Raw genomic sequence first — 15,331 nt, 5'->3', positions numbered from 1 at the left:
CTATTTGAGGTAACATTTACAATTCAGAATGCTCTTATGCTATCACAAATAAGTCTCACACACACACACACACACACACACACACAAAAAAAACCTGTGGCCCTGTTTCATGCAGTTACCTGTCTACAGAGCGTCCGGGTCCAACACCCAGTTCTGGCCTTCCGCTCGGTAAGAGGTAGGAAAGTCTGTCCATGACCGAAGAGGCGACCGATAGTGCCGCCACATTCTGATTCAACTTTTTCAGCTCGTTCACGATGGCACTTGTTACCACTTTCAGCACATGATGAGGGAGATGGAAGGTCACGGTCGCCCACTGAAGAGAGAGAGAAAGACGGAGGGAGACATTAAATTTCAACAGCATTCACAGCAAACAGTCATGAAAAATGGAAATACTGGTGTACGTCTGTAACACCTGCAAAGATTTTTGGCTGCCTAATTTCATGCCAAAGCATCTAAATATTTAAACAAGCTTGTCTAAACAAGCTTGTTCACAAATATCCTGGCTTATTTGAACTTTCCTTCTCATTTGAACCTAGAAAACCTCCAATGTTCAAACAAAATGTGAAATAACTTGATCTGTGGGTCACTTTCCAAGAGCCAGGAAAGTTCCAGAACCCAGTGTAGTGGTCTGACAGGGGTCAATGGAGAGCTGAGTGAGAAATCCATCTCCATAGCTGATGCTCATTGTTACAGCAGTGCGATTTGGATGTCGGCCAAATTACGTAAAAAAGGGTGCTTGGATGACAACAGGAGGGAATGCTGCATTCACTTTCATTTTACCACATGAGGCTGATGCCATGGTCCACTGCGAAACTGAACAGGACTGCAGTATTATGCTGATGGTTTGAAGGACGCAGGGGAGAAACATGCAGCCATTATTAACTTCAGAAGTCCATTTATGTAAAGAGTGCTGATCTAGAATCAGTTTCATGCCTCTTATCTAGATGCACAAACGCCTAGATCAGCATTCATGAGGGGTTCTTATTAACATAGAATGTAAATAACGGAGCAGCAGACTACTAGTGCGATAACCTTTTCTCTTGTTTTCTCATTACACATATGTGATCTGTACGTACTATCCACAAAAGACTAAAGAAATCGCTGCTCTCTGTACACAGTTTGCATCTGATATTACAGAAACTGCAGTAATGAGAGCTCAAGATCAGCCCCAGAGTCAAAGAGAGAGATAAAGAGAAAGGGGAGAGGAAGAAGAGAGGAAGAAAGCAAGCAAGCAAGCAAGAAAAAGACAGAGAGAACAAAAAATTAGAAAATATATAAATATCTTATTTTTATAAATTTAACTATTTATTGATTATTTAATTTATTGTATTTTAGTTAAACACTAACAAATACTTTCATCTTTACCAACAGTGCAAACACGATATATATCTAAGAGATTTGTTGAATAAAACGGGAGTTTTTGCGCGTCAGTCACTGATAAACTCACGCTGTTTGATTGACAGCTTCAGCGCACGCTGCTCCAACGATTGCAAAGGGAGCTTTCTTTGATCGCTTTCTTTATATAATTTAATCACCGTTAAATAACAGATTATTTTCATCCTACTAAGAGAAACAAGTTGACGTTTAGTCACGGGTTTGATTTACTGACACCAACAAAGAACATCTGACTGTACATGCATCATTACATATCAGATCAGGCATTAGAATTTAACACAGTTACTTACATGTTGTTGCATTACTGTCGAGTCCAGGCACTACACAATATTTTGTAATCCCCAACAGCATGTTTATTGCTTGGGAGCTCAATCTGGTTTAGCACCACGTATGTTACTTAGACTATCTATTCTACATGTCATGTGTGAATCTGTGGGCGGGGCTAAACCGGCAGTGATGAAGTAGGCGTTGATCGCTTTACTTTGATGTCATAGATCCCCACTTTGAAAAAACTGTCGTTTGCTGGGTCTGGTGTCAATAAAAGCTTTTATTGGACTAACAAGGAAGTTTTCAGTGCTGAAACTTACAGGATATTCTTATAGTACGATGACCTCTTATATGTCAAAACCTCAAGAAAAATTTTATTTCTCAGTTCATCACCCCTTTAACTTGTTATGGTTTATTTTGATATTTATTTATTTTATTTATTTATTGTTTACTGTTATTTTATTATTACTGGCAAGTTGTTTTATTTATTTTTAAATATTTATTTTTATAAACAATTTAATTGTTATTTAATAGTATTATAATTTGTTGTGTTTTTTGTTACTTTTTATTTTGTATTTTTTTATTTGTTGTATATCGTTTATTTGTATTATTTTGTATTGTATTTTATATTATTATTAATGGCACAATTTTATTTTTTAAATTATTTTATTTCATAAACAATTTATTTCAACTATTTTTTTTTATTGATTTTGATTCATTGTATTTTAGTTTACTTGTTATGCTTCATTTTGTTGTTTATTTGTTATTTGGTCACTCTTTTTCAATTTGTTGTATATCGTTTATTGGTATTGTTATATTATTATTGCTGGCACATTATTTTTATTTATTTTTAATTATTTCATTTGTTTATTTGATTTATTGTTGTATGTATAGTAAGTAAATACCAAAGGAGTACTTTAAAACTGAAAATAAAGAGAACAAAAGAATGAAAGCAGTCTTAGTACATTTTTGCTGCAGAGAGTCCGAACACAATCTAAAGTCAGACCCATTCATGCGTTACTCTGTGAACTGAGCGTTCCTTTGTGCTCTTCTCTTTGCATTATTACAGTAGCACTTAGGACATCTTGTACAAACACAGAGGAAGCCTCAAGGTGGATCTCAGGTATATTAGTGGGAGTCTTTGATCATCCTCCTTTTTCTGCAGGGCTGCCGATACACCACCAAGCTCTGCAGAACCGCTGTTCAATACAGTCTGTGTGTGTCTGCACAGTCACCGTGAGGATGTCTCTCATGAATAATCTATATGCTGTAATACTACATGACTCAACTATTCTGGCTTATTACCAAACACACACTCACACACACACACACAGTCAGATTTCATTACATCAGCAAACGTGTGTCAACACAGACTGTACAGGGAGATTTTAATTCGAATTTATAGGGTACAGAATTTCAAGAAAAAGTAGCTCGCAAGAAGCTCTTCAGCCCTGAAACATGAAGCCAAATCCCAGCACTGCACAATAATGAAGAGATGAGCAATACTACAACGTGTGTGAGAGAACCAGCACTGTAATTGTAGAACACTTTAAAAATGTATTCTACAATCACATCAAGGACAAATCAGATATATGTTGTAAATAGAGAATAAAGTCACAATTGTAAGAAATTAAGCAAAAATTGTAAGACAGAAATTTGTAATTTTAAGATAATCAATTACGAGGGGAAAAAAATTGCTATTATTAAATATGAAGTCCCAATTATGTCAATTCAGAGAAATAAATTTGCAACTGGACTCTGGAGCTATAAAGTCATACTTGGGAGAATTAAAGTCAAAATGGTCAGATTATATAAAGTAAATTATGAGAAATTAAGTTGCAATTGTTGCTATAGAGTCGTAACTGTGAGCTACATAGTCATAATTATGTGAAGTTAAAATTGTGAACCACAAAGTCACAATTCTGATATATAAATTAAAAGAAATAAACAGGCAATTACGAGATATAAATTACTTCACAACTGGGCAGAAATGGGCTTGACATATTGTGGGCTAGGTTGATATTTCATTATGCTATTTATATTTCAGATTTTTTTTTTTTTTTACAATTCTGTGGTTACAAAAACAATTATAACGATTAATGATTCACCTTTGCCACTTTGTGATTGGCTGCCGTCTCATGTGAGGTATTCTCCAGGCCTTCTTTAAGCTGGGTGAGAAAGAGATCGTAGCCCTCTGTGTTGGAAACATCCACCTTCTCCATACACGCGTACAACATCTGCTGGGCCTGCAGGGGAACAAGAGGAACATTTAATTTCATGCTTACCACCTATACAAACCTAAGAGGCACAGAATATAGGCATTTTCACAAATCAGGAATTTTGTAGGAAAGGAGCAACAATTGAACAATAATCTGTCACACTCAAGGCAACTGCACTGTGATTAGGGATGTGCGCAACGACTAATTTCATAAACGTTTAAACTGAAATTTTGCAACTGACTAGTCTAAACCTCTAAACCCCTTAATTTTAAAATGCAATATTAACATGACAGTAATTTAAACTTAGCCTTCGTAAAAATATAAAGCAAAACATTAAATGTGCAAAAAAAAAAAAGAATAAATATGCAAACGACTAATATTTCCATGTTTAATCAACTAGTCAAATAGTCTCGCACATCCCTAACTGTGATGGATGGCCTCATCGTGTCTGTATGTGAATATAAAATGACAGTGATGAGGTGTTATGCCATTATATTTTTATATTTTACTTATATTATACTTATATATATTATTAAGGGATATTGATCTCAAAGGACTGATAGCACAGGAACGATGCTGCTTTTTACTGCAGTTTTTTTTTTTTAAGAGAGAAACTACTGTTCAGCAAGAATGCATTAAATTGATCAAAAGTGACAGCAAAGACATTTATAAGGTTAAAAAAGATTTATATTTCAAATAAATTCTGTTCATTTGAACGTTTAATTCAAAGAATCCAGAATAAAAGTATTACATTTCCACAAAAATTTTAAGCACCACAAATGTTTTAAACTGTAAGAAGAAATGTTTCTTGAGCACTAAATCAGCATATCAGAATGATTTCTGAAGGATCATGTGAGTAATGATGCTGAAAATTCTGTTAATTTAAATTGTAATATTGCACAATATCACTGTTTTACTGTATTTTTGATCAAACAGCCTAGTTGATCAATTTTGAATGGTAGAGTACTTTTTAGACTCTATATTAAAGGTGCCCTAGATTCAAAAATTGAATTTACCTCGGCATAGTTAAAGTCCCTGTAAAGTAAATTCTGAGAATTCTTTCTAAACACTTTATAAATGCGGGTCTAATGACGCACATCGTCCCCCGAGCATGGCCCCGCCCCTAAGATTATATAACTGTCGATGACGCACCGAGTGTGGCGCCGCCTCTACAGCGGTTCACTCGCTCAATCTCGAGTGTCATTACAGTTATATAGCCCTTTGCACATTTAGCTAGTAATGCCTTCGTCACGCAAATGCATATTACAAGGTTGTTAAAATATACAATATGCTCGGTCTCCTTATTTATAAACTTAAATCAGACAGCTGGGATTCACAGATAATCCGCTGTTTTTGGTGAATGTGACTGAACAGACCTCGGCCCCCCTCCCGCCTCGGCCTTCTTACCGTCCCGACGATAACCGATGATATATGGGGCCGGACAGAGTCTCTCCCGTCCCGGCCTTTATCCTCCCGTCTCGCGGCACCGTCATTTGTCGACTCGACAACAGTTCAGCTGTGATTCTTTTGTTTATATGCATCAGTATGTTTGACTCATTAGACAAGTAAGTTGAGACGGCAGCTCTCGCGAGTGGGTGTGGTTTCAGCGCCGACAGCGGACACGCCCCCAGCGTTTGAGAGCAGAGAGCGCTGCCTATTTTTTCGAGATTTTGATAACTTATTTCATTTACTTGCAGATTTTTTTTAAATCATTAAAATTTGGCAGGGTGGTTAATAACACATTTTTCTGTGGTGTGACAAACTCAAAACACATACTTTAAAATGACTTTACAGGGACTTTAAATAACAAGAGTTCAGTACATGGAAAAGACATACAGTGAGTCTCAAACTCCATTGTTTCCTCCTTCTTATATAAATCTCATTTGTTTAAAAGACCTCCGAAGAACAGGCGAATCTCAACATAGATTCGTAACAGTCGGGGTGTACGCCCCAATATTTGCATATGCCAGCCCATGATTGAGGCATTACACAAGGGCAGCCAGTATTAACGTCTGGATAAAAGGCATTAGACAAGGGCAGAACGTCTGGATCTGTGCACAGCTGAATCAACAGACTAGGTAAGCAAGCAAGGACAATAGCGAAAAATGGCAGATGGAGCGATAATAACTGACATGATTCATGATAACATGATATTTTTAGTGATATTTGTAAATTGTCTTTCTAAATGTTTCGTTAGCATGTTGCTAATGTACTGTTAAACGTGGTTAAAGTTACCATCGTTTCTTACTGTATTCACGGAGACAAGAGCCGTCGCTATTTTCATTTTTAAACACTTGCAGTCTGTATAATGCATAAACACAACTTCATTCTTTATAAATCTCTCCAACAGTGTAGCATTAGCCGTTAGCCACGGAGCACAGCCTCAAACACATTCAGAATCAATGTAAACATCAAAACAAACACTGTACTTACGCGATTAGACATGCTGCATGACAAACACTTTGTAAAGATCCATTTTGAGGGTAATATTAGCTGTTTGAACTTTTTTTATGTTGTTTAAGGCAAGCGTGAGCTCTTGGGGCGTGGAGCACGAGATTTAAAGGGGCACACACCCTGAATCGGCTCATTTCTAATTATGCCCCAAAATAGGCAGTTAAAAAAATGAATTTAAAAAAATCTATGGGGTATTTTGAGCTGAAACTTCACAGACACATTCAGGGGACACCTTAGACTTATATTACATCTTTTAAAAAAAAGTTCTAGGGCACCTTTAAGTCTAATGGTTACTGAATGATTAATCTAAATACACACAAAATCAGTCTCTCTTTCATTTCATACTAATATGTTATGTGAAAAGTCCACAAGGTCGACACTGACAATTGTGAAGCCGAGCACATCATGACATGTCACTTCATATTTCACTCCATAAAGTTCAATGCACTGGGGAATATTGTCATGAATCACCCTAATATGTTGTGCATCTTTTAATGACAGCTCAGAGGGAAACCCATGCTTTACATTACTCACAACCTAAAGGACATCACAGGAACTTACACCTGACATTTCAAACAATACTGTATCTGTTAGTTCCACCTAGAGATCTCCAAATATTTATGCTATTTGTGTGTGAAATAAAAATGGCATGATGGCAATGTAATTTTAGATGACTACAGAAGTACAACACCGCCCCAGAGCTTAGAAAAACTGAACATGAAGGCAAGCCTCATTTATAAGTCTTGATAAGATGTTCCGTCTCACCCATTTATCCATGTTGATACCAAAATCAATACCATAAAAACAATAAGCTAGTCACGATTAACAATGTCATTTAAAAAAAACTAGATAAACAGTTTTGCTTTCAGCGCTTTGTTGATGACTCACGTTTACGCTTCAGTTCTCACATTTCACTGTACACTTTTATGAATGGCCTTTCTGAACAGCAATAAGTTGAGTCACATGACTCAGGCACTTCCGTCTGAGACTGGGGAACTCATAAGTTAACTCATGTGACCTAGCAGAACAGATTTGGCTCCCTTGAGGAACAGCTCACAGCCTGCAGAAGTTTGTTTTAACATCAATAGCCTCTATTGTGTATGTAAAAATATCATCAGACAAACACACATTTAGTGTTGTCAAAAGTACGGACTTCGGTACCAACCAAGTCGGTACTGAAATTTTAAAAATGTGACGATACCATTTACGATACCGTCATAAATAGACATTGTTGACGCTCTTCACCGAGCACTTACACAGATATACACGGGAGCGTTTGAAAGCAGACGTCTATCAGCGGATCCCTAATATATCCACTGATAGACAGATTGTCATTGATGTTAATTTAAAACATGTTTTTGAAGTGTTGATCATTGTAGCCAATCACAGACATATCTGATGAGTGAGTGAACACAATGGCCAAATGTTTAAGAATCCACTCAACAGCGCTCAAAATTCTAGGGGGAAATGTGGGTATCATCACATTTTTAAAATTGCAGTACTGACTTGGCACCTAAGTCGGTACTTTTGACAATATTACACCCACGTAGATCAAAACTGGATTTCAAGCATCAGAAGAATGATAATTATGTCACTGACGCATGTTTATTTCTAATCGCTTTAAAAAGCAGTCACTCAATTTAGACAATTTATTCGAATTAACGTCGACCTATGCAGGTTTTTTTAACTGCTGATTAGATATAACTACTTTATTGTTTAAAAGGTTGGGGGTCAGTAAGATTTAACGTTTTTGAAATAAGTCTCTTATGCAAGGCTGCATTTATTTGATTAAAAATAAACTAAGAGCAAAATTTTTGTAATATATTAATACTTTTTAAAATAATGGTTTTCTATATTTAAAAATGTAATTTATTCCTGTGATGGCAAAACTGAATTTTCAGCAGACATTACAACAGTCTTCAGCATCACATGATCCTTCAGAAAACATTCTAATTTGCTGCTTAAGTAACATTTAGGCTATTCTTCTTATCATCAATGTTGAAAACAGTTGTGCTGCTCAATATTTTTTTGTGGAAACCATGATAAAAATAAATTCAGGACTCTTTGATGAATAGAAAGCTCAAAAGAACAGCATTTATTTGAAATAGAAATCTGTTGTAACATTTTATCTTTACTGTCACTGATCACAAAGTAAGTGGTATTGAGCAATTTAATGCATTCTTAGTAAATACAAATATTAATTTCTTTCCATTGATCAGGCTGTTAATCTCAACAAACAAATGCTGAGATGTGGCCTATTACTAAGTAAATGCTAAGGAACTAATGTGCGGACATGTGATATTATCTAGTAATATGACTAAACAAATATGTTGGACAGAAGTGGTACACACAATTAAATGATGCAATTTGTAGGAAACACTTCAGCATATCAACAGTCAAAGACGAACTAAAAAGCAAGCCCTGTACAAGACAGACCAGATCTTAAAACGCATGACGAATCACCCATAAAGCCAAGACCAAGTCTCAAAATCCACAACTTTATCCAATTTAACAAATCAAAGGACAAATCAAGCATGCCTGACATGACCCTTGTTTCCATTCCATCATGTGGTGCATACTCTGACAAAAATCAACCCCCGAATGTAATTTGTAAGGAATTCATTTCATTTTAACTGTAAAAACAACACTATATTTTAGTCTCAGGTTAGTGTGCCCATCAGTGTACAAGATCCATTGGTTCTCACACATTAGCGTATGTGGCCAGGGAGTGGTGAGAGCTGGGAGTTTTGTTTTCAGAGTGTCTTAGGACACAATAGACAAGTCTGTCTGCATAGCGCTCTTTGTCAGACTGGTTATGCGATCGCTAGATCAAAAAGCACACTCAAACAACTACAGTTTTGCAGAGTTATAACATACACCGCAAACTAAGGAAGTGCATGATAATTCCAGTCATGCAGTGATGGATGAGACAGAAACTTGTGTTATACTCTATACTACATTACACTTACCGCAGCACAAGTGTTAGTGTGTTAGTCGAATGCATTTATCAGCTGTAAGTAGGGCTGCACGATATATTGTTTAAGCATCAATATCACGATATGTGCATCCACAATAGTCACATCGCAGAATGTGTGAAGTTGAGTATAGGATGGTCCGCCGAACGGACCAGGCCTTCATGGTTCAAAATGCATGCAAAGTTTAACAATCATAGAGTGAAAGTTTATCATTTGCATGCATTTAAGGTTCTGCCAGTTTAAACATTCAAGCGATTTTAAACCAAAGCACAAGAACACGCGAAAGAGATCTGAATTCATACCTTGCGTGCCATTTTCGTGAACACTGAATTCCGGTCTTTCATGTCTATTTGCATCTATCTGAACACATAAACATGCAAAACTGGCAAAATGTCTACTCGGTGAGTATCCTTGTAAACACAGTCGCTTATGTCTTAGGTGAACGTAAACAACTAAAACAGGTGCGTATCAGTATATTGGATCCGTGCATTCGGTCTTAAAGTGACAGCAGCCTAATAAACCTGCTGCTATCTGTGTCATTATTAATGTTAATTAAACAAAAAAAGACTAAAAGTAAACCACTTTTGTAGCATTAAGCCTGGCAAGTGCGAAGGTGTGCGCTGCAAAAATGACGTCACCACGGTGTGGGCAGTCATGCGTGTTGAGTGCGCGACACCCCATTTCGCGTGGCGGTGTGCATGGCTTTTTTTTTTTTTTCTTTCCATGCGGCTCCGCTTCCAAAGATGCATGGCTTCGAACGATTCTGGCTGAGCAGGTACGTCTGTACCATCATCTTACCAGCACACAGTTTGTGCTTGTCTAAATTAATTGCTTACATTTACAAAATGAGCCTACAACAGCAGAAATAAGTCCCTTTAAGACAAGTCATTTCACTCAGCGGCCATCTTTAAAACTCCTCTCGGGCATGCAAGTGCAGCTCCTATCTCTTTGAATGGGGAAACATCAAATTCTCCAAAGCTGTTTGCCAAGCTTTCGATTAAATTTCATATTTGAAATCACCAATGAAATATGTCAATTGTCTCATAAATGTTTTTTCTAAATGCTCAAATCATGACAAAAAAAAAAAAAAAAAAAAACTGTATTTTTTAGGCTGGATCAAGCTAATGCGCATGCGCAGCCTTAAATGTGTGTCTCTTGTGCCCCATTTCGGAGGTGCGCTTCTGACTGTTTCTATAGAAACCGGAGCTTCTAAAGGCCACTTTACCAGTCAGCGATTGGCTCTCATTTAGAAGGCGGGACTTATTCCACCATATTCCGCGTTGCACTTTCTCCCAATCAAAACAACACGAGTGACATGTCTTGTGTTATTCTATTGTCTTTGATAAAAATTAACTGAAAATGTTTAATGAAATTGTTGTTTAATTTAGTTTTATACATATGCTCTCATATCCATATTTGGTTCCAGGGCTTGACATTAACACCCGCCAACCCGCCAAATGCGGGTAGATTTCAGCTGTGGCGGGTAAGACAGCCACTCCCACTAGCCACTTTGGCGGGTTGAATATAATTTCAGTTTACAGCCAAATGATCGTCAAAGATCGTCGTAGCACAAAATTACAATCCAATCACACAATTTGTTATTTACGTGCAGTTAGTGAAGGAGGGATAGGCGGAATTGCGCTGAATGACACACAACAAAAGCGCTCTCTCGCGTGCGCTCTCTCTCTGTCGCGCGCGTGATCAGTTCTCCTCGCGCCTGAATAGTAAAATACACGTGCACATAGATGTCTAAATGTTCATCGTGTGGAGTATCTCGCGTGAATACAGTCGGTTATGGCTTAAGTGGACATAAACAGGTGGTTAATAACTGGATATGCGTCAGTTACGTCAAATACAAATAACTTATACAATTTCTCATATTAGCCCATGCTCATATTGTCCACCTCTTGCCCACCTGTACATACCAGCTGATATACAATGTAGTCTTGATTTGGGTGGTCAATCTGCATTTAAAAGTTTGAAAGGGTTTTAAATCTTCTAAATCAAGTGAAATGACTCAAAATAAAGTAATTTAAGCATAACAAAGTCAACTTTAATCATATAAAATGTAATTTACCAACATCAAAATTGTGGCCAGTGAAAATGCTGAGTGGCTAGTAACTTTGGAAAGCCACTAGCCACAGTGGCTGGTGAGCAAAAAAGTGAATGTCAAGCCCTGTTTGGTTCTAATATAACAAGTAGGGGTGTGACGAGATCTCGTGGCACTCGCGAGACTAATATGTGACGAGATTTCTCGTCGAGGCGAAAAGTAGTCTCGTGATGTTGTTGCCATGACAGAGTGTTAGGATGATTGGGAAAGAATATGCCACCTCTACGTTTACATTACGCCTCCACTGTCGTTTTGCTTTGTATTTAAATAAAAAACATTTAATTCAGCTGGATAACGGTTGCCGCCACTCCATATTTACAGAGTTACGCGCGATCGCTAAAAGTAAAAGTAAACGCGTGCGCGCATTCAAACGCGATTTCAATACCCGCATTTTGAAAGCGGCTCCCTGATGAATGCAAATATCTCTCAATATGAAAGCTATTTTAGGCTGGGCAGTGTAGTTGTAACCATCTCTTAGCTCTGTATCAAAGAAAAAATTGGTCTTATTTGCACTTTTGAATATTGAGAGAGTGCGATTATGGTTGCACTTATTGTAAAGTGTTACCATAAAAATGAATAACAGTTTCTCTTAATCTTATTAAGCACAAACAATAAGGTTTCATTTGTTAACATTAGTTAATGCACTGTGAACTATCATGAACTAACAATGAATTACTATTTTTATTAACTAACATAAACAAAGATTAATAAATACTGTAGCAAATATATTGCTCATTATTAGTTGATGTTGGTTAATACATTAATGTTAATAAATGAGACCTTATTGTAAAGTGTTAACATTTTTATTTATACTGTTTTCATTTCTATGATCAGTTTGTGGAAAGGAGTTCAGTTAGGAGGTCAAAGGTTGTAGAAGCTCATAAATCATGTACAGTAAGGTCTGAAGAGACTGAAATACAGAAGAGAAGTCAGTCAGTTGAGTTTGTGGCAAAACCTTTTACAGTACTTGAGTATTGTTGTCTTTTACTGCATATGATAATTCATACTAAGAAAGTAGAACTGAAATGACATTCATTACGAGATGATCAGTTAAAACATTTCAAATACACCTGCAGTATATTTTTTCTAGTCATGTATTTCGCTATTGAGGATTTCTTAAAAATAGTGTGTAAAAATCTTGTCTCGTCTCGTCTCGTGAACTCAATCTCGAGTCTCGTCTCGTCTCGTGAGATACCCGTCTCGTCACACCCCTAATAACAAGTAATAATCTCAAGGTTTACTTTACAAATTTTTTGGACTATAGTGGGTTTGATGAAGTATATTAAAAACAAACATCATCACGTGTGTACCATACTTCTTACCACCCCGTCCTGATGGTTTAAGGCCTGATTCACACTGCATGCGTAAGCGGAACGTGAGCAGCGCATATTTTTTTTCGGCGCCCATGTTAACCAACGGATGCATTCACACAGGCAGCAGGAGCAGCGCGTAAGCGTAAAGCAGGAGCGCCGCGTAAGCAGTAGAGAAGCGGGGGTTTCAGCACCGAGTCTATTTTGCTGCACTGCTGACGCTCAATTAAATTGAAAGCACACTTGATGGACAAAATAAATATAATTTCACACACAGTGTTCAAAATGCACAGAATACGCATGTCAAATGTGTTTTAACAAGAATTTGAGTATGACAGGAAAGAAAATTAAGAACTAAAAATAATTATAGAAGACTTACCCATATAAACTTGTTTTTAATTATTCAGTTTGGGTTAAAGTATGGTGTATTATAAAAAAAACTAAAGTAAACCAGCCAGAAAATATGATATATAAACATTATTTTAGTTATTACACAGAGATATATATATATAGGCTGCAGCATACCCAAATCAAACCCGAGTTTGCTGGCTTTTTTCGCCGAGTTTGCGGTCTTGTAAACGTGCACGCGGCAGAAGATGTAAAACACAAAGCTTACCTCATTCGTGTGCAGCAATGGATGACACAAGGCTTTTATTTATTTATTTTTATTTATTTATTACGTTTATATGAGAATGTTGTACACCTCCCCATGTTAACAAACTTTCAAGACTCTCAAGTTTATAAATGACCAACTTATAAAAACAAATTTATAGCTGTTTTTATAAAGAAATGCCCACTTTATATGCAGCTTCGAGCCGCTGCTGTGACCCTGTACAAACGCTTGCAGTGTGAATACTCGCGCGTCTCTGCAGCGACGGTGTAGTTACGCTCATGTGACACTCACGCTTGCAGTGTGAAACAGGCGTAAGAGGACAATTACTCCGAGTTGCCTCCCTGTCGTTTCAAAGAATTCAACGACAAGCATGTCAAGTATAAACGCCTAGTCCATTTGGAGATGTGCGCACGAAGTCAGCAGAGGCTCACGATAAGGAGCCAGGCGAAAGTAAAAACAAGGCTTTGACAAAGATTAATCCTATTTAATTCATACAGTGAAGATTATGTAGTGTTATTTTACATTTGATTATTTAATTTCTGTACCTGAATGCTGTTAGACTTAACTAAAAAAAAAATAAAGCACTGTTCCACTGAAATTATCTATGCTTATAATTTATTATTTTCTATGCAGATGCACTCCCCTACAAAACCATACCAAACAGTCTAGAATGATTAATTCTTTCCAAATAGATTTATTCAAGTCATCAGGTGAAATTGTTTTCAAAAAAAATTGTTTTTCAAAAACTTGCCATCTGTGGTGACAGACTTGCAAATTACACTTTTAGCAATATTTCACATTTTAGATATGCATACTTTGATTTCTTTGAAAAGGATCACTGATTTTACAATCTTTTTTCCTATCAAAGACAATTGATACCTTAAAGAAACTCATTCCACGCAGTTTAAAATGTTGGATGCATCGCATCATTGTTTAGGCTTGAATTGAGACGGTCACTATTTACTGATAGCGGTCAGGTAATGCATAGCAAATGCAAAGACAAAGCCCATTATTATATTTATTATAACATTATTATGTTATATACAATCAATCAATATATACATGCTTCTGACCTCAGTAACAGGCAGCTCCAGCTGCACCAGGTCTTCTGGCTTGGACACAGGGGCCTGGAGAGCGGTGTCCAAAAGAAGAATACCATTCAAGTCCTTCCTGCAGCCGACAGCGTAATCGTCCACAAACAGCACCTTATCCACAGCTGGGAAGTACTGACACCTCACTCTGCCCCCAGGTTTTGCTGTCACAAAACACACAGAGAAGGAGAGAGGATGATCATTAGTGCTCACTACCAATCTTTAGATGTTTTGCTACTTTGCTAGCAATTATAATCTGTTTATAATCTGAATAACAAGTCACAATCACATCAATCGGAATGAAAAAAACATTACTGATGTGCATCTTGAGACAAAACAATGGTACTTTAAAGGTGCCCTAGATTCAAAAATTACCTCGGCATAGTTAAATAACAAGAGTTCAGTACATGGAAATGACATACAGTGAGTCTCAAACTCCTTTGTTTCCTCCTTCTTATATAAATCTCATTTGTTTAAAAGACCAGGAACAGGCGAATCTCAACATAACACCGACTGTTACGTAACAGTCGGTGTGTACGCCCCCAATTTTGCATATGCCAGCCCATGTTCCCAACATTATGAAAGGGCAGCCAGTAACGTCTGGATGTGCACAACCAAATCATCAGACTAGGTAAGCAAGCAAGGACAATAGCAAAAAACGGCAGATGGAGCAATAATAACTGACATGATTCATGATAACATGATATTTTTAGTGATATTTGTAAATTGTCTTTCTAAATGTTTCGTTATCATGTTGCTAATGTACTGTTAAATGCGGTTAAAGTTACCATCGTTTATTACTGTATTCATGGAGACAAGAGCTGTCGCCATTTTCATTTTTAAACACTTGCAGTCTGTATAATGCATAAACACAACTTCATTCTTTATAAATCTCTC

At 36.9% G+C, this 15,331-nt stretch overlaps 1 protein-coding gene across 1 annotated transcript in view; it reads right to left on the bottom strand.

Annotated features, from left to right (window-relative positions):
- The window catches only part of birc6 (baculoviral IAP repeat containing 6), a 114,880-nt gene that overhangs the window by 94,660 nt on the left and 4,889 nt on the right, over positions 1-15,331 (bottom strand). Inside the window, 3 exon segments of the mRNA XM_048191151.1 lie at positions 120-313; positions 3,771-3,908; positions 14,417-14,598. Coding sequence (XP_048047108.1) covers positions 120-313; positions 3,771-3,908; positions 14,417-14,598 — 514 coding nt within the window.

This window comes from Megalobrama amblycephala, linkage group LG5, assembly GCF_018812025.1.
Source record: "Megalobrama amblycephala isolate DHTTF-2021 linkage group LG5, ASM1881202v1, whole genome shotgun sequence".
Classification (NCBI taxonomy): Eukaryota; Metazoa; Chordata; class Actinopteri; order Cypriniformes; family Xenocyprididae; genus Megalobrama; species Megalobrama amblycephala.
The sequence above is the reverse complement of the archived record's forward strand: the minus strand, read 5'-3'. Positions and strand labels throughout refer to the sequence as shown.